General features: G+C 42.1%; 1 protein-coding gene across 3 annotated transcripts; it reads right to left on the reverse strand.

The window, feature by feature from the left end:
• Positions 1-159: 159 nt before the first annotated feature.
• Positions 160-19541, reverse strand: LOC102925307 (schlafen family member 13). Of its 3 annotated transcripts, none has more exons than XM_006990085.4 (5): positions 19271-19541; positions 12199-13262; positions 8224-8376; positions 5749-6472; positions 160-5577 (listed from the first exon to the last, which is right to left on the reverse strand). In XM_006990085.4, exons 2-5 carry the CDS (start codon positions 13253-13255, stop codon positions 4773-4775), a joined length of 2739 nt encoding a protein of 912 aa, XP_006990147.3. In that variant the 5' UTR covers positions 13256-13262; positions 19271-19541; the 3' UTR covers positions 160-4772. The 3 variants fall into 3 exon arrangements, with proteins under 3 accessions (XP_006990147.3, XP_015863839.3, XP_076399104.1); XM_016008353.3 differs by lacking the exon at positions 19271-19541 and adding an exon at positions 18689-18809; XM_076542989.1 differs by lacking the exon at positions 19271-19541 and having other exon boundaries at positions 12199-14001.
• Positions 19542-20078: the final 537 nt, after the last annotated feature.

Below are 20078 nucleotides of genomic sequence, written 5' to 3' on the forward strand. Positions count from 1 at the left end.
CATTCTATAAGTCTAGAGGGACTATTTGAGCCTAATGTTTTCCATTTGGTTTTAAATTTCCTTTGAAGGTCCACAGCTGGGGTTCCACACACTGGAATCCTGGTGTGATCCTACGTTTCTGAAATGGAGAGCTAAGCAACTTGAACCAATTCCCTAAGAATGAACAGGATGGCACCAATGCTTAGCCATCATTCTGCTGGCACACAAGTCCTCATGACAGCAGGGTTCTTCAAGGTAACCTGAAGGACTATATTCCAGATGAAATTATACCACAATGGCATAGCAATGTGCTCAAGGTTATAAAACTCTTGGATCATGTGTCCTTCATTCAGAATCAGCCAATTTGTATACAAATGTAGACATTACCTGTTACAGGATTAATCTCAGCTCAAGCTTAGAGACAATACCACAAGGTTGAGAGCCCTCTACAGAAGGTAGAATATATTAGAACATAACTGTCTGACAATCAAGAGGTAGAATGGATCACAGCAGACCATCTCATGATCATATCTAATATGGTTTTAAGGAAGTGGTGCTGCCAATACTGTCACCTTGGGTCTAGTGGTCTTGGAGATCCAATACCCCGGATAGAGCTGGTCCTATGACATGGCGAGCAAAGACTCTTGTCCTGGGCTCTTTGGACTTCTTGGGTTGCTGAACTGATTGTCAGAAAAGTTAATTGCACTTCCTGTGTGACCGATCTTGATTATGAAGGAGAAACTGATTCACTTCTACATAGACCAAAAGGAACTGTAGCGTCAGGCGTATTGGCCTTAATCCCAGCACTCCAGAGACAGAAACAGGCAGATCTCTGTGAGTTCCAGGGCAGCCAGAGCTATGTAGAGAGACCTTGCATGATGGTTTAAGTAAGAATGGCCTCTATTGCTCTCATATGTTTAAATGCTTTGTCCCAGTTAGCGGAACTGTTTGGAAAGGATTAGGTGTGGCCTTGTGGGAGAAGGTGTGGCTTTGTTGGAGGAGGTGTGCTCCTAGATGTGCACTTTGAAGCTTCAGTAGCACCCAGGCCCAATTTCTCTGTCTGTTGCCTGCTGACCAGGATGTAAAGGTCTTAGCTACTGCTCTAGTGCTATGCCTTTTGGTTCCTGCTCTGATGACCATGATCTAACCCTCTAAAACTATAAGCAAACCCCCAATTAAATGCTTCTATTTTGCTGGGCAGTGGTGGTGCATGCCTTTAATCTTAGCGTTTGAGAGGCAGAGGCAGGTGGATCTCCATGAGTTCAAGAACAGCCTGGTCTACAAAGCAAGTTCCAGGACAGTCAGGGCTACACAGTGAAACACTGTTTTGAAAAAAACAAAAGAAAGCAGAAAATATCATTTATAATTCAACCATTGAAATTGGATTCTTATGTCTTTCACAAGTTTGCATGTACATATATGTAATATACAAGGTACTCTTGTCTTTCAAAATAGAATATCCTCATATTACTTTGTCAACCTTTTCTTACTTTGTACCCTATCAGAAGCTCAGGTTTTTACACATCAGTCAAGAACTTTTATTAAATAAAACCCAGAGATCTGTAGACTGGTTCCAAATATAATGAACACTAAGGTACAAACAAGAGCTATATCTAAAACTACCAACAGCAACAGATTCAGTGTAGGAAGATGGGTAAATGTGTATCATGAAAATGCTGATAAAAAGAAAGCTGTATCATCAAGTGTCTTGGTTTCGGTTTTTATTGCTGTGAAGAAACACCATGACCATGGCAACTCTTTTTTCCTAGACAGGGTTTCTCTGTGTAGTTTTGGTGCCTGTCCTGGATCTTGCTCTATAGACCAGGCTGGCCTTGAACTCACAAAGAAGCCTCTGACTCTGCCTCCCGAATGCTGGGATTAAAGGTGTGCATCACTGCCACCTGGAGACCATGGCAACTCTTATAAGGAAGACATTTAATTTGGGTGACTTGTTTACAGTTTCAGGTTCAATCCATTATCATCATTATGAGGAGCATGGTGGCGTGTAGGCAGATGAGGTGCTGGAAGAATAGCTGAGAGTCCCACATCTTGTAGACAACAGGAAGTTGGCTGGGACCCTGGGTGGTATCCTGTGAATAGAAAACCTCAAAGCCCGCCCCCACAGTGACACACTTCCTCCAACAAGGCCATACCCACTCTAACAAAACCACACCTCCCAATATTGCCACTTGTGATATTGAGTTCCCCAATATATTGTGAACACTAATAAACTTATCTGGGGTCAGAGAACAGAACAGTCTCAAGATAGACAGAGTACAGAAAATGGTGGCACTCATACATTTAATCCTAGCATTCCAAAAGGCAGAGATCTGTCTGAATCTCTGTGAGTTCAAAGCCACATTGGAAACAGCCAGGCATGGTGACACACGCCTTTAATCCCAGGAAGTGATGGCAGGAAGCAGAAAGGTATATAAGGCATGAGGATCAGGAACTAGAACCAGTTAAGCTTTTAGGCTTCTGAGCAACAGTTCAGCTGAGATCCATTCGGATGAGGACACAGAGGCTTCCAGTTTGAGGAAATGAGATCAGGTGAGGTTAGCTGTGGCCTGTTCTGCTTCTCTGATCTTCCAGCGTTCACCCCAATAACTGGCACCGGGTTGGTTTTTATTAATAAGACCTTTTAAGATTCATGTTCTTTGGGATTATGATTAAGATTCTTTGGGATTATGGGGGACAATTACATTCAAACTACCACACCATGGTATAGCAGATAAAACAGAAATCAAGGCAAGCTACGTGAACTAGGGGTAAGGGTGGTTTTGAGTAGCCTTCCAAAGCATCACTACACCTTTGTTTCAGATTCTTCTTATCTCTTCTATTTCATCCACTCCCCTAAGCAGACATCCCATAAGCTGTACATCACTCTACTGCTCAAAGGCCAGCTGTGTGAATCCTCTCTAACCCCTACAGAGTCACAAATGACCTTTCCCTAGAAGTTTCTTCAGATTTTTCCTCCTCTGCTGGTTCTTCCTCCTCCTCTGGCTCTCCCTTGTTTTCTGGGTTTCCTCTCACTGGGGGGCAGGGTTTCATCTTTGTGATCCCCCCTTCCTTCTTTGCTTCTTCCTGCCTCTTTGTCTTTGAATGGAATTATTTCAAGTACTGATCTGGTCAGTTTATTATTTTTTTTAAATCCTTTCTTAAAAATCCGGAGTGGTATAAAGAATAGACCTGCAGGCACATTGTAGAGGTCAAGTGCAGTGCATCCTTCCATTGGCCTCTTAACTGGGCTGCCTGCAAGGCTGCAGGAAAGCTGGTGCTTAGATGGAAACAAGGACCAGACTATTCACTACCACTTAATAGTATTATGTTTTTAATATTTTTTTATTCTATGTGTTTTTCACATCATGTATCTGGATTGTGTTCATTCCCTGTCCCTTTGCACCTGACCTCCACTCATGTACCCTGTATCCCCAAAACAAAATGGAAGAGAAAAAAAAAGGAAGAAAATAAATGAGAAAAATTTTAAAAAAGGGGAAGGAATTAAAAATCTCATCATGGAAGCTGCATTGTGATCCAACAAGTCACACTGTGAACCCCTTTGTCCATATATTTCTACTTGCAAGTGTTCATTGCAAAGAGTCATTTGTCTGGTTTGAGGCCCCTGGTCTCCACTACACATTCGATGCAGGGCCTCCACTAGGACTCTTCCTGGACGTCCCGATGCCACCCTGTGTTATGGAGATCCTGCAGCTTTGTTTCTGTGGGTCAGGTTCCTTTACGTGTTCCAGCAGATCATAGATGGAGTGGATGTTGGGGCAGGCCAAGTCATAACCCTGGTTCTGGGCCTGGGCAGCTGCAGGGTTGGTCCAACAGATGGGTGATGGGGCAGCTCTTCCATAGTCACAATTTCAGGACTGGATCACTACACCTGCACTAACAGGTTTGGCTATATTGTGCTGCCCTGGAGGTACAGGGCCTGCTCTCCCAAGTGTTACAGCTGGTGGGGGTCAGGGATGGCTCTCCCACTCTTATGACCACAGGGCCAGCTCTCTCACCTGCCTCCAGTGTCGATGGGCGCAGGGCAGAGGGGAGGTGGAAGGGCATCTCTCCCCATCCCATGCCACTTGTGGCTGATGAGGAGTGGGGCTAGGTCTCCCACACTCATGTCCTCAGCGTGAGTGTGATCACCTTTGCTATGTTGCCCCGACAAAGACAAAGTGCAGGGCCTGCTTTCCAGTGTGTTGCTGCTGGTCAAGAAGTCAGCTTCCTCACCATCTCAGCCCACTCCCTTCCTCTCTTATCTCTTCAGATATGCCTCTGTCCACAGGACTTGAACTCTCTCTCTCTCTCTCCTCCCCCCATCCAAATAAGACACCATACTGTACCTCTGCTCACTCTAATAGTGGCCTGCTGGCTGGTGCTGCAAGGTACTGGTGGGCCTGTGTTTCTCTTCTGAGCCCAGGGTGTTTTTGGTCCTTATACTTATAAATATATACATTTAGTTTTCATAAATGTATTTAACAATTTAAAATGGGAGTCTATTTTAGAACTCAGATATGACTTACTATGTTGTATTGTTTTTATCTATAGTTTCAATCCTTGTGGTTTTAGTTTTTTCACAGCATGTCATGTGCACATTGTTTTGCCGTTCTTTTCTGCAACTTAGTTTTCAGCCTGAGATGCACAGCAACTTTCAGTGTCCACTGGTAATCTTTTTGTCAGCATTTTCTGAAGCTGCAGAACAGAGCTTTGTCCTATCTTTACCTTTCTTCTTGTACTGAAGGGCCTAGACGAGGTTTTGTTTTTCTATCGCCAGTGAATGAACCTAGACCTTAAGCATCCCATTCTACTACTGAGCTACATCCAACAGGAGCAAAATGACAAGGAAGCCTCAGAATATACAGATGTTTCCTTGCTCTGGAAGCCAAGCAGAGCAATAGGTTGTGGGAAATGTGCCGCTCAATTGCATGGGGATTAATACCAAACACAATGGTTCTTTCCAGGCCTGAGAATCGACGGATGCTGTCAAACGTGACATCATCCATCTGAGACACTCTCTTCTTCCTCATTTCTCTCAGGAACTCACCTTTATGTATATTCTTTTGCTCCTCTGTGCTGAAAAGCACAGCGATATCTTGGGGAGAATAGCCATTCCTCAGGAAAAAATTGCACTTATTTGCTACAAAGATCACCATCTCTTCCAAGCTCAAGTGTCTGAGTTCCAAGCTGCCTGATACACCTTGAGTCCAGGTAAATTCATTGAGCATCTCCAGGCACTTGGGAGGGATTCTGGGTGGAGGGTTATTTCTGATTTCTTGTAACTCCTTTTGTAAGAACTCAGCTATTTGGTCTGCATTGCGTACCACTTTTGTGAGCTCTTCCTTTGGATACTGGCATGAGAAACTTGGGAGGCCACTCTGTTGCATGTGGCTGGTCTGAAAATAGTCCAGAAAGATCCAGAGAATTCCAGGACAATTTTGTTTTCTCTGGGTGATTGATCTTGCCTTATTATACCAGTCCCCATTTTCAGTGCGGAAATTCTGGGCTTCATCAACAATGATGTGTTGGATCCTGTCTCTCTTAAATGCATTTCCCATGAAAGCTGTCCGGGTCACTGCCTGGCAAATGTTTTTTCCCCTGTAACAGTGAAAAGGACATTAATTGTTTCTCTAACTGCATCACATACCCAGCAACACAGCACTGCTGTCACAGGTCATTGTACTGTCTAATTCCCAAGAATCAGGGTAACTTAAGAGAAAAATTCAAACCCAGATTGATAACACACAGACAGAAGATCCAAACACTTACCCAATAAAGTCCCTCAAACGCTGATTTTCACAGATGTAGAGAATTCTATCTGTTTCACAGTGGAATGTGTTTCTGATCTTTTCCATGATCTTCATGGCCATGATTGTCTTCCCTGACCCTGGCAAGCCATGCACAAAGAGTTTCTTGGCTTTGTGGAGATTTTTTGAGAATATCTCATACTGTTGGGCTGTGAGAAGATTCAAAATTTCACAGCCAAGCTGGTCACTCAAGAAAGATCTGAAGTTGAGCAAGACAATCACAAGGGCCTGCAGCAAGGCTTCCATTTCCTGGGTGTTGGCAAGCTTATAGGAGCATGGGTAATTTATAGGAGAGGCTGACCACTCACTGGTCTCTACATTGCTCTTGGAACTCAGGCAGAGAACCTTGGTCATGACACACACCCGCCCAGTGTAGCCACCAGTGTTCACTAGCTTCTGCTTGAGAGTAAAGGCAGTGTGGATACAGTAGTCCTTTCCCCACGCATCCTGCTCCTCAAGAATGGTGTAGAGGGTGGGGGAGCTATTCTCTGCAATCAGCAGAGCATCACAGATGACTCCCTGCTTCTCTTCCAGGTCCAGGTCCACAGCCCAGCTTCTAGAGAGGATCAGCAAACCACAGGGGACAGAACCCATTTCCTGGCTTATTAAGTTCTCCAATCTCTCATGCTCTGAACACAGCTCCATCCAGAGGGTTTTGGGAGTATATGTCAAACGTCCTGGTGACACTGGACATGGAAAGAATAGACAAAATTTCAAATAAGTCTTTGTATTGTTTTGTACAATTCACATATTATGTCTAAAATGGGGAATTAAGTAGATGGCCAACACAAAAGAAACTCAATGGTGTTTTTGGAGTTTTTCTTTTTTTTCTCACATGCTTTGTCTGGGTCTATTTTTTACCTTACAGGTCTTTTGTTTATTTATTATGGTTTACAATTTTGTGTTCTTGTGTGTGTGTGTGTGTGTGTGTGTGTGTGTGTGTGTGTATGTATGTATGTATGTATACACGTGCACGCACGTGGAGCGCTTTGTATGCATGTGTTTCTTGTTTTTTTTCTTTATTTTTTTCTGTTTGTTTTGTCCTATTCTGGTTTGTTTTAGTTGTCCATTTGTTTTGTAATGAGAAAGAGAGGGGAAAAGGATGTGGATTTGAGTGGGTGGGGAGGTGTCAAGGATCTGGGAGGAGCTGGGGAAGGGGAAATTGTAATCAGAATGTATTGTATGAAAAAAATCTGTTTTCAATAAAAATTAAAATTATAAAACATTTTAAAAATAAAAAGGGAACTAAGTTCCTCTGTGTAGTACAACTTGTACTACATCTGTATATATTCCATCTGTATATATTCCCTTTAACTCATATCCTACCAAGCTGATGGAATGATGTGACTCTCCCATTATCTTACAGAAAAGGCTGTGCCAAGCCAAATGGAATTTATTGAGCCTAAAAAAGTGCAAGAAAAAAAATCTGTGTAGTTATTCTTATATCAGATTCCTTTGTGGAAATTTTAAAAACACTTCTGATATACTAAAAAGTAAAAAAGAGTTCAGGTAAATTAACTTTGAAAACGGATCTATGACGCCGGGCGTTGGTGGTACGTGCCTTTAATCCCAGCACTTGGAAGGCAGACCCAGGCAGATCTCTGTGAGTTCGAGCCCAGCCTGGTCTACAGAGCAAAATCCAGGACAGGCACCAAAGCTACACAGAGACCCTGTCTCAAAAAACCAAAAAAGAAAATAAATAAATAAATAAAAAAGAAAATGGACCTATGGCTATCCTAATACATTAATTATCTGGGCCTTCATACATGTTTATATATATACAGGATGTCTCTGTATTGTATTTAATTAACAGATCTCACAAATATTCAGAGTGTGAAGGTGAAGAGGCCATTTCCTTCCTTCAGAAACCCCGATCTTTCCTAAGTAGGAATTCCTAGACAAAACATAGCTAAAAGCTGATATAATCTATCATCTCAAATTATTATTTTGTACCAAGCACAGACCCTATGACTCATTCTCACCACCTTCTTTGAAGACAAATTACTCACGGTTCTTATGTCTCCTCCTATTCTGCCATGTGAAGGCTTGTGTTCTTTCATCTGTCCCTAAAAGCTGACTAAAAAGGTCAACTGTATCATTGTGCTTCCAGTGTAAGGCTTTTGCTATGGCTGTACTGGTTCAGAGAGTTCCGAACCCAGTGTCTGAACCCTTAAGAAGTTGACTCAAATGCACGTGCTCAAGCCCTGGGAACGCTATGTTTAAATTCCTGGTGGGGGCTTTACTGCTGCATATGTATCAGATTTTGCAGTTACCCTGGTAGATGACTTCAACAGTACCCACACCTCATTTTCAAGGGGTTTGTAGCACTGTTACATCATAAACTTGGTGTTGCAGAAGGCAGTCTTACTGATTTCTTTTTTTAATCAAAGGTATTAAATGATCTCTTTCTCCTAATGGAAAAACTAGCTGTTCATACCTGCAAATAAACGCTTTTGGAGATCAGCTTTATCCTCCAGTCCTTTCTTAGAATACACTGGTCTGCAGCGTGGAGGGCTGTTGGAGAGACTCAGCTGAGACTCAAAGTCTTCACACAGGTTACGGAGGGAAGATGACTGATTGGCAGCTGCCTCTGTGTGACACAGTGAATGAAAACAGTCAGAATAACAAAGCATAGGCTCTATTCCAAAGGGGAAAAATTGGAAGAACACCAGAAATCATACAGAAGGGAAGCTGAAGCTTGATCCAGAAGGTAATATAAGCAGCCCTGGTGAAGAGACTGCAACTCCCATCCACATGACAAAATCAGAATCCTCAAAAGCTTCAAATCCAATAGAAGGTTCTGGAGAGGTATAACTCCACTGACATCACAGGTAAGCAGTGGAGAGGAGGTCACTTCACTGGGTGCCAACTGGATAGAGGACCCACTAGTTAGTACTGAGCTATCCTGGGGCCCTGATAGCAAGTAACAATCTCAAATCAGGGATCCTGGTGTCTGCCTGCCACTGTTCGAGGGCAGGAGACAGCTGTGAAAGGTAAGCATGGGGCAAGGAAGGACTGGGCACTGACATACCAAGGAAGGAGGAGGCTGGACTCAGAAAGAGAAGCTTGGGGTGGAGAGATGGGTCACAGGTCAAGAGCACTAGCTGGGAGGGAGAGGCATTACAGATGTATGTGAGTTCGAGGCCAGCCTGGATATAGAGCAGGTTCCAGGACAGCCAGAGCTATGCAGAGAAATCCAGTCTTGAAAAACCAAAAAAGAAAAGAAAAGAAATAGTAATCTCTAGTTTCTCATTAGACCAAAATTAAATAAATTTATAAACCAATAGCAAGAGAAACTACAGAAGTTTAAAAACACATGGAGATTAAATAACAAATGACTAGCACATCATTGATGAAATCAGGAAAGTAGAACATTCACATAACCAAATGAAAATGGAAGCAGCAGTTATAGGAACCTTTGGAATTTATCAAAGGCACATCTAATAGTGAAGTTTATAGCTATGAACGATTACATGGAAAAACCAGAGCCATCTAAAGTAAGTAGCATCATGAAATTTCAACTCAGAGAAACAATTCACCAAACAAGAACAACCCAAACCAAAAATTAGAATATAGAAAAAAAATCATCAGGGTAGAAATTAATGAAGTAGAAATGAAAAGAATAATCAAAAGAATGAGTAAAACAGACCTTTTAAAAAATAGATAAGATTGATAAACCCTTAACTAAACCAACTAATGAAAGAGAAGACATAACATTACAACAGGTATCAGTAAAATCCAGAGGATCGTAAGGGAACACTTTGAAAACCTGTATTCTAAAGAGGTGAAAAATCTAGGGTTTAGGATCAAAGGAGAAATCCTTGCACATGTATCACTTACCCAAACTAAATCAAGATTGCTCAAGTGGCAGCTGCCAAAATGCAGCTAAATCCCTTTCAATTCAATGCACCTTTTCAGATTTGAGGGAAGATTGTGTTGTCTCTTTGCAAAGAGCTGAGACAGAAATACAACCTCCCATCTGTGCATACCCAACATGAAGATGAAGAGAATCCTAGCAAAGAAAACCCCAGAACTGGGTGGATTCATGTTGACTTCTAAGAGACGGTCACTGATGAATTAACAGCAATGTGAAATAGAAGGGGAGAATCACTATTCTGTGAAATAGAAGGGGAGAAACACTATTAATTCACCCCATAAAGCTGTATTGTTTTGGTAGCACAACCATAAAAAGATAAAATAAAAAAATTAGCTGCTCGATTTCCATGATAAACTTATAAAGAACCTGCAAACCAAACTTAACCCAACTCTGAAAAGATCACCTCCCATGATCAAGTAGGCTGCATTCCAGAGAGGCAAGGGTGGCTTAATATAGGTAAATTAATAAATGCAACGTGTCACATAAGTAGAATCTGGGAAAAAAATCACAGATCATCTCACTAGATGCAGAAAATGAGTTTGTTGGAATTTTACATCTTTCCATAATAAAAGCCCTGAAGAAACCAGGGACAGAAAGAACAAACATCAACATGATAAAGGCTGCATATGACAAACCTAAGCCTAGCATTATACTAGGTGAGAAAAAAACTAAAAGAACTGTCTCTAAAATCAAGGTTCACTCTTATTCAAGGTAAGTGTACAAATAGAAAAGAAGTCAATTGTCCCATTTGCAGATGCTGTGACCCTAAACTTAAAGACCTTAAAGACTCTACCGGTGAGCTCTTATACTTTATAACCTCCCACAGAGTAGCAGGATATAAAATCCAATAGACAAACCCAGCAGCTCTTCTATATATCAGCAACAAACTTGCTGAGAAACAGATCTGGAAAATCTCCTTAATGACTGCTTTAAAAAAAATCCCTGAGAACATACCTAACAAAGGAGGCAAGAGGCCTCTCTAATGAAAACTTTCAACCCTGAGGTAGGAACCAGAAGAAAAAGCCTCCTATGAAAATGGCTGTCACTAAACTCAGGCCAATGAGTCCATACAAACCCTATCAAATTCCAATGATACTTTTCACAGAACTAAGAAAAACATCCTGAAGTTTATATAGAAGAACAAGAGACTGATTAGCCAAAGAAGACTTAGCAAAAAGATAAATTAAGTCCAACCAAAATATACCACATCTCTTGTGGGTGCCTGACTCCCAGAGTTGGTAACATGCTAAACTTTGTTACCAGGTGATCATTATTATGAGGTTCCAGCATCTTATAGTGCTGGATTTTAAATAATAAGTGTATAAATAAGACATCCATTTTCCTGGTACTGGTGAGATGGCTCAGTGGGTAAAGGTGCTGTGGTGGTTTGAAAGAAAATGGCCCCCAAAGGGAGTGGCACTATTGAGAAGTGTGGCCTTGTTGGAGGAAGTATGCCAGTGTGAAGGTGTGGAAGCCCATTTTCAGGTTTCTTAGTGGCTTTAGCCAGCAGGTCTGCATAGAGAGGATGATTGGATCACGGGCCTGTGTGCAGGTGCTGAGATGGTCTGCACTTGGCTGTGCCTAGGGGAGGTCTTTTTCTCCTTCCCTTGGCATTCCTTTAAATACCCTAGGGCAGAGACCGTCTAACCCTGATGGAATAGGTTCCAGGCCCTCTCGAGACTATCCTATATTTTCTATCTTTATCTCCACCCTCTATAACCCTTCTGTCTAATATTTGCTGCTACTCTCACTCAAGACCACTATGGGGAAATGTGGGGATGGTGGGTAGCCCCGTCTGCATGGAGACTGACTTTGAGGTCTCATATGTGCTCAAGATACTGTCCAGTCTCTCAGATCACTTCCTGTTGCCTGCAAGATGTAGTACTCTCATCTACTTCTCCAGTAACCATCTGCCTGCACACTGCCATGTCCCACCATGACAATAATGGACTGAACCTCTGAAACTGTAAGCAAGCCACCCCAGTTAAGTATTTTCCTTTATAAGAGGTGCTGTGGCCATAGTGTCTCTTCACAGCAGTAGAAACCATGACTAAGACAGGCGCCTGCCTCCATGCTTGATGACCTGAGTTCGAATTCTGGCACCTACTTGGTGGAAGGAGAAGTGACTCATGTTGGTCTCTGACCTCCATGTGTGAACTGTGGCATATGCACACCAGTGCCACAAAAGAAATCTATTTCCAACTTTTAAAAAAGATTTATTTATTTATTATATACAATGTTCTGCCTGCATGTAAACCTGCATGACAGAAGAGGGCACCAGATCTCATTACAGATGGTTGTGAGCCACCATGTGGTTGCTGGGAATTGAACTCAGGACCTCTGGAAGAACAGCCAGTGCTCTCAACTGCTGAGCCATGTCTCCAGTCTTACAAATTTCTTGTATCCAAAAAGCATCAAGATCCAGAGAAAGCCAACTTTAGTAGGTGAAAGAACTCAGACTTTCAGAGTGTGAAGGATACAGAGGAACTCAAAAGAGTTGGAAAGGACAGAGAAGGAAGAACTCTCCCCTCTTACCTGGACCAGCATCCATCATTATGTCTACCCACTCCTTAGTAGTCAGGTTGTAGATACCTTTCTCCTTGTCTACCATCCATGAAGTGGGATCTTCTGAGAACACAGCACAGCAGAAAGCCTCCACTTTGATCACACAGAGATAACCATGCAAATTCCCTTCGTGAAACACATCTATGACTTTGGTCTGGGGAGACACCTTTCCTTCAGATGAACAAAAATGGAAAACTGGCAACTTGGATATTGCTTCATTTGCCACTCTTTCCAAAGAGTCCCGATCAATATTGTCTTTTGGGCATCCCAGGACCCTCTTACTCTTGTCATCCACTCCAATGAAAAGGTAGCCCCCAAGGGTATTTGCAAATGCAGAGACATACTCTGGAATTATATTTTTTATATAGTTTTGGATTTTTTTTGTAGAGAATTGTTTAAACTCTATATAAGTAGATTCAGGAAAAGGTAAGATTTGACCATATTCAAGTTTCTCACACTGGAAAATTTCAGAAGCAGATTTTAATTCAGGGTTGTTCTGATGCATAGTTTTGGATTTTTTAGCAGGTGGAGTTCCTTCATCAGTCAGACTACATTTGACACTCTTCTTGTCCTTTAGAAATGTGAATGCATCTATAAAATTCATTTCAATCACAGAAGTTCCAGATCTACGGTACAAGGAAGAGTTTTGGCTGCAAATACGAGGCTTAGCAGAACCACTTCTAGGCCCGCAGGTCCAAGATTTAACAAAAATGTAAAAATGTTTTCCTCGTTGTTGGGTCTCAAAGAAAGTCTGCAAATCAGAAGACTGGATAAGCTCTCTCAAAGACTGTTCCAAGTCCAGTCCCATCTCCACAGGATGATCACTGTTGTTGGCCATTTGTATCTCCATCACTCCTCCTCCAGAGTTTAACAGAGCACAGACAGCTTCTATAATTTTTGTCTTCTCCAGCTTTCTCTTCACTAAGTCCATTTTCTTTCGGTTTTCTTCCCCAAGAGTCACTTCTTTTACACAGATGACCAAGTCTGGGTGAGACTGTGTCACCTCTAAGCAGAGATTTGTTTCCATGTTGGTCCTACAGTCAAACAATCCAAACACTTGTTTTACCCTTACTACAATTAATTCTCTCATGCACACAATTCATTCATCTACTTACTGAAAATATTTAGTCTTAGTCAAATATATCCTGTCAAAGCAATAAAATATCAAGTAATAAAAATAGTCTTTTCTCTTTAGAAATTGTTTTGGGGGTAATGAAAGTAGAACTTACCATCACATGTGATATGGGCTATGGGAGGAAAAGCACATTAAAGAGGTGTCTGAACATATTTGCCCATTAAACTGTAGTTTAATAATGCTCCCAGGAGTATCTAATGTCACCTACTCACTGGAATTGTTAGAGTGAAGCCATCAGCATTGAGGTACAGTAGCAGGAGGAATCACCTAATATAAGGGTGTGCCATGGCATGAGATTTCACAGCTTGGAACATATTCCCAATGAACTAGGGGGCATATAGAGAATATACTGGAAGGAGATATCAAAAAGTCATGAAAACCCGGAGAGGCAGGAGAAACACAAAGGGAATAAGGTATAAGAGAATGGAGCACAGGGCTACCTGCTGTGAATTCAGGTATGTAAGCTAATGACAGGTGCTGCAAGTTGAGATTGGAAAGTCTATTGTATGATTTAGTGAAATGCCAGGAGGTGGTGGTGCATGAGTTTTATCCCAGCACTTAGGAGGCAGAGGTAGTGACAGAGGTAGGAGGATCTCTGAGTTCAAGCCCAGCCTGGTCTACAGAATGAGTTCCAGGACAGCCAGGGCTACACAGAGAACAAAACAAAAACTCCACCCCCCACAAAAAGGATTTAATGAATGACACACTGGTGACTTGAAAGGACTGCAGAAGCTGAGGTCTTAGAGATGAGTGCCAACAGACGTGGCTTGGCTTGCAATTCTATCACACACTGTTGCAGAATATTTCTTTACACAGTGTGAAGATGTGTCTTTGTGATTGGTTTATTAAAGAGCTGAATGGCCAATAGCTAGGCAGGAAGAGGTTAGACATAACTTCTGGGGACAGAAAGGACTTGGGGAAGCAGAAAGGCAGAGTTGTCAGCTAGATACAGAAGGAGCAAGACATGCAGGAGGAAAGGTAAAAGCCACCAGCCACATGGCAACACTCAGATGAATAGAAATGGGTTAATTTAAGTTATAAGAGCCAGTTAGAAACAAGCCTAAGCCAAGGCTGAGCATTCACAATTACTAAGAATTCTCCATGTCATTATTTGGAAGCTGCCTTGTGAACAGAGAAAGACTTGTTATATATGGTGCCCAATGTGGGGCTCAAATATCCAAACACAGGGCCTGAGAAAGCTAAGAAAAGTTCTGGACAAGGACCCAGATTTAGCTTCCTTGTCTTGCAGTGTCTCAGTTGGGCTGGTGCTCAGTGGCATACAGAGGCATGGTTACTAGCTGTTGACTGTGAGCTGGGTCAGTTGCCGGTACTGTGTGGGAGTGCTATGCACTAAACTGAGCCACGTGGTGGCTGATGGGGTAGCAGTTTAAGATTTGTCCCACCTGGTCAGAGAACACTATAGATGCTTAGTAAAGTCAGGTTCAGACACAGAAAACCTGTAAAAGGGTACAGTATATTTAAAAATGTGCTTAGATGCTGAAGAAAGAAAAGAAAATGGGTATAGACAGTCATAGAAAAAATGGTTTAAATATAATAAAGTCTTTAAAGAGAGAGTAAAATAATATAAAAAAAGTATAAGCAACATAAGGATGAAAATATACAGGGTGCCTGGATCCTTTATGGTGCTTTGTTAATTTTGAAATTTTAAAATGTTAATGAACAGAGAACAACAGCTGCTGAGGGACATTTGATTGTGGAAGTGATTGCTGAATTAAATTACCATTATACTTTAGGGATGTCTTGGCTTCAGAATGGAAGTCAGATAACATGTTGCATTGGGGGAGAGGTTGTGTTTTTGTTTCCACAGGAAATGAAAAGCTATGTATTCTTTCAAATAAACTGAGATCAGATTTGACCTGGGAACATCTCCTGAAAATCTTGGCTACAGATATGAGGGAAAAAGTCAAGAAAGACTACAAGATAGTCTTGTATAAGCTGATCCCTTGACATGGGAACAGCTCTGGGATTGGATGAGACATGATAAATCTTGTTGGCTACAGAGTCCTCATGATTTATTATTACATGCCATCCTTTCATATGGCATGAATAGAGGTTTGGTTATACAGTCCAACCAAATTTGTAAAGTTGGCAGATGTGTTTTACCTGCTCAAACATAAAACAGAAAATCATCTTTAGCTGATTAGTATACACTGCACACGCCATACTTGTATTAATGCAGATATATATGTTACCTTTAAAAGTTTGTGTGTTTTCAGAAAAAAAGGACCAGACACCAATGAAGACAAGTAGCCCAGGTGGTCCAGCACCTCAGAATGCCTCTATTAGTGTCCTCAAAGTTCTACATCCAGAACAACTTCGAAGCTGCTAGCTGAAATGGTCCAGCCTCATACACTCCTCCAGCCAGGACTTCAGATAAGCCCTGCACTTTCCCATTACTCAGAGACTAGACAACAAATGATACAGCTAGCTCTCCCAGGACCATTATCTCCATTTTTTCAGGGTCCTTTAAAGAATTCATCACCCCCAGACAACAGGAAGCAGTCTAGAAAACATGACATCCACATTCTCAAGAAGTGGGGTGGGTAGTTTTTAGTTGTTCAGTAGATTATGGATGTTTATCATTGTTTGGGGGGGTTGACTTCAAGTTGTTATTGGTTATAGTCAGGGAGAAAACTCAGCAAAGGAGATTAGATTCAGGGATCTCATTCTGAGAAGAAAAAGGGGGATACAGAAATGATAGGGTAAAAGGGTAGATTATTGAATCTACTTTCAAACTAAAAAACCAACTACTAGTCTCAAATATCTTACATTGGTTTGGATTTTTGTATATTGATACAAATTTAGAGTTATTTTTGTTATACTGTCTATATGTTTCTACTCTTGTTTAAGATATTTTTGTATATTGATACAAATTTAAGGTTGTTTTTGTTATACTGTATATATGTTTCTATTCTTGTTTAAGGTATTGTACCTGTGCAGCTCATTTAAAAATGTAAAGTTTTAGTCCCTGAAAGTGATTCAGGATAAAAAACACAGATTAATAGTCAGTCATCTATGACAATCAAATTTGTAGTCACATTACACGTTTTCATGGTTAAACTGATATGTTGTAGATAGATAGATGGTCTTCAAGCACTTCAGAGACCTACAGAATATGGCATTTAAGATGTTTTAATAACCTAAGGCTTTTCATGACAATGAGACATATTTGCTCCTGGCAGCACCAATCTACTTCATGAAAGGATGATGGATGTCAAGAATCTTCACATGGAGTTTGCTTTCTTTGTGGCAAGGTTAGCCACTGGGCAGGGAACTGCTCTTGCCTTGAATGCTGACATTATGCTGTCCAAACTGGACAAGTACGACACAAAAGAAAGTGACTGCCAAACTTTGCCGAGACAAGGTGGGACAGTCATTCAAAATTTCTGCTTCACAGAAAAGTCTGTCAGATATTCTAGGCCTGTAGGTTAAAATGGATGTCCCAATGTTACTGAGGAACCTTGGGAGACTGTTCAGACAGCCAGCTGTTTCTTTCATTTCTATAGTTTTGGAAGTTGTTTGTTTTGCATTTCTGTTTACTCAGGTAATATGATATCCTTCTTGGATGGAGTTGAAAAATACATAGTTATAGTTACAGTTTTCTTTGTTACCAAATTCAGAAAATTTGAATCTCACAAAAGTGTTGTAAAGTATATAAGGTTGAGAGACATAAAAGCTTAAAATATTTATCTAAGAAAATGTTTTGAGGTCTAAAAAAGGTTTTGGGTTGGTAATACAAATTAGGATAGAAGTGAATTAGTTACAGATAGGACAGATATATTTTCTCTGAATTTGCCAAATACAAATGGACTGGACATTGTGAATGTAATTCTTACCTGATAATTGTTCTTATTGTTTATAGTTTTATTATGTTAGAGTTAAAACCTTTCCTTTTTATTTAGACAAAATGGGGGAAATGTTGCAGAATATTGCTTTACACTCTGTGAAGATGTGTCACTGTGATTGGTTTAATAAAGCGCTGAATTGCCAATCACTAAGCAGAAAGAGGTTAGGCGGGACTTCTGGGTATAGATAGGACTCTGGGAAGAAGAAAGGCAGAGTCACCAGCAGAACACAGAGGAAGCAGGACATGCAAGAGGAGAGGTAAAAGCCATGAGCCACATGGCAACATGTAGATTAATAGAAATGGGTTAAGTTTTAAGAGCTAGTTGGAAACAAGCCTAAGCTAAAGCTGAGCATTCATAATTACTAAGAATTCTCCATGTCATTATTTGGGAACTGGCTGGTGGGACAGAGAAAGACTTGTTACAACATACTATTGTTATATTTATCTGGATACTAAAAATGCCTAACCCTATGTCCTTGCTAACTGCCTGGTGCCAGTGGAGGTCAGAAAAGGGCATCGGATCCCTAGGACCAGAGGAATAGACAGTTGTTCACTGCCATGTGTGTGCTGGGAATTGAACCTGGCTTTTCTGCAGAAACAAGAAGTCTTCTTCACTCCTGAGCCATCTCCCCAGCCCACTCTCCACATATTTTTAGGAAGTAAAATCTTAAAAATGTCACATAACACAGAATAATGCTATACTAGAGTTTGATAGGCAGAATGCCTCCCAACAGGAAATGGGTGAGCTACCATGGAGGGGCCTGTGGGACAACTGGTACAGAGTCAATAGCACCTTTCCATGAGAACTGAAGAAAAGTGATCTTTGTCTGCCTTACACTACCGTAGAAACTGTTGGTGAAAGATTAGACCTCTGATGGATGTGTGTGGAAAGCAAGGGTGGGACGAACAAAACTGTAGACAGGCTGGAGCAGTACACTGAGCAAAACAAGTTGGAACTGGCTATCTTGAGGCAGAACCAGAACAGAAAGAAATAGAGCTGTAGAACGAGAGACATTTGGGAAACAAAAATCACAGGGTCCTTGGCTCTTTTCCAACAGCTTCTAGATGATAAACTCCGGGTTAGACAGTAACAGTGCTATTTCTGCCTCTCAGTGCCTCAGTTAAGGACAGTATTTTACAGGGCTTGCTCAGTTAGTTCTGTAGAATCTCAACATTGCAATTTCAAAAACTGCAGCTGGGGGCCTGAGCACTTGCATTCTCGCAATCTAACTTGCACCTGATAACCGTGACAGGCTCTGCCAGCACAGAAACCTGCTGCTGAGGGCAGCCCTCGCGTGCATGCATGCGTTGTTCCGCCCCCCACGCCGCCGCCCCTCCCCCCTTCCCTCACTCCTCTGTCTCTGCTGGTCTCCCTTCCCCTGTGCGAGCCTAGTCAGGATCATCCCCTATCACCCTCATCCTTTTTAAGGAACTTGTGACTGAGCCTGATAAAATACTTGGGCCTTCAGGCTGGAGAGACACACAGATGTCACCTTGGCTTCTGGGCTGCTCAACCAGGTTCCGGATTTGGCGGGCTAGACCTCGGTGGTGGCGCTAGGGAGCTGCAGGGCGCTAGGGAGCTGCAGGGCGCTAAGGTCCAATGAGTTTGGCAGGCTGGCCCTAAGGTCCCGCCTTTCCTTTCCAATGGTTGCTCCGCTCCCCGCCAAAGCTGCGGAAACAGAGACCAATAGGAAGTCTACTAAATACCGGGAAACTTGAAACTCGTAAGCTAAACTTTAACCATCCTAAACTTTAGATACATTGAGCTTCCGAGTTGTTCCTGGCGTCTTTAGTTCCTCTTTTGGTCTCCGTCGCCATTCTTACTCCTTCCTGCTCTTCGGCTCTCCAAGCGCTCAGGCACCTGCCCATCGATCTGCATCTATCAATCTATTTATCGAATCTATTCCTATGCCTATATTAATTACACAAGATGCGATAAAACTCATTCCAGAGGAGAAAAGCTCTTCCCCAGGCCCTCGCCTCTGCCTCCTGCCTCCCATCCCACCCTGGCCCCTTCGAAGGTTGCGCCCAATCCTCACCTCTTTTAATCTGAGGGAAAGAACTCCGAGTTCTCTCGCTCCGCTTCCCCTGGCTGCCTCGGAAAACAGAAGTTGGAAACAGACACGAACCTTTTCTTTCCAGAACTCAGCCTCTGGCACAAATCCTGTGGTCGGGTGGAGTTCCAGTGGGGACAGGTCACCCGCCTGTGAGGCGCAGAGGAGCAGCTCTGTCTCCAGCGTGGGTTGGGCAGTGGTCGCAGCCAACTGTTGAAATCAACCCTACTAACTTCAGTACTCTGCTTAGGGGAAAACGAAACTGTTCGTTTTTTTTTTTTTTTTTTTTTTTTTTGGCTGGCTGCAAGTCTTTGGCACGCTGCCAGCTTGAGCTCCCTGTTGGTTTAGGGTGGACTGGACAGTCTAGCAGCCCTTCTTTCTTCAGCTAAACCCTCATCCTCGTCCGTGGGCAGAACTCCTCACTGCAGGCCTGGCCCAGTGGGTTACAGCCCTGAGCTGCTGCCTCTGCCTGAAGGCCGAGTTCTCTGCAGTGGAAAGCTTCTGGCAGGAGCAGAGATTCACGCTGGTCTAGGGAGTGAGAGAGGAGCTTTTATCAGGATCTCACCCCCTGTCCTCGGAGGTGAAAACTAACCACCATTAACCCTTCATACTTGCAGATCTTTATACGTTGTGTGTTCCTAACGCATTTACACTTATTAGACATGTGTTAAAACAGTTAACGGCATCACGATATGCATTTTAGTTCATAACCTGTTTTTCCATGCTTCTAAACTCTCCATTTCAGTATGTCTTCAGACCACCATCTTCAAGTTTTTATTTAAAATGCTTATTT

The sequence above is a fragment of the Peromyscus maniculatus genome, chromosome 8 (assembly GCF_049852395.1).
Source record: "Peromyscus maniculatus bairdii isolate BWxNUB_F1_BW_parent chromosome 8, HU_Pman_BW_mat_3.1, whole genome shotgun sequence".
NCBI classification, from domain to species: domain Eukaryota; kingdom Metazoa; phylum Chordata; class Mammalia; order Rodentia; family Cricetidae; genus Peromyscus; species Peromyscus maniculatus.

Bases quoted from the DNA above. Each gene is read 5' to 3' on its own strand.
- LOC102925307 (XM_076542989.1), bottom strand. From the start codon at position 13,318: ATGAGAGAATTAATTGTAGTAAGGGTAAAACAAGTGTTTGGATTGTTT. The intron at 8,377-12,198 runs GTAAGAGGGGAG...TGTGTCACACAG, and splicing joins AATGATGGATGCTGGTCCAG to AGGCAGCTGCCAATCAGTCA. The intron at 5,578-5,748 runs GTAAGTGTTTGG...TCACTGTTACAG, and splicing joins CGTTTGAGGGACTTTATTGG to GGGAAAAAACATTTGCCAGG.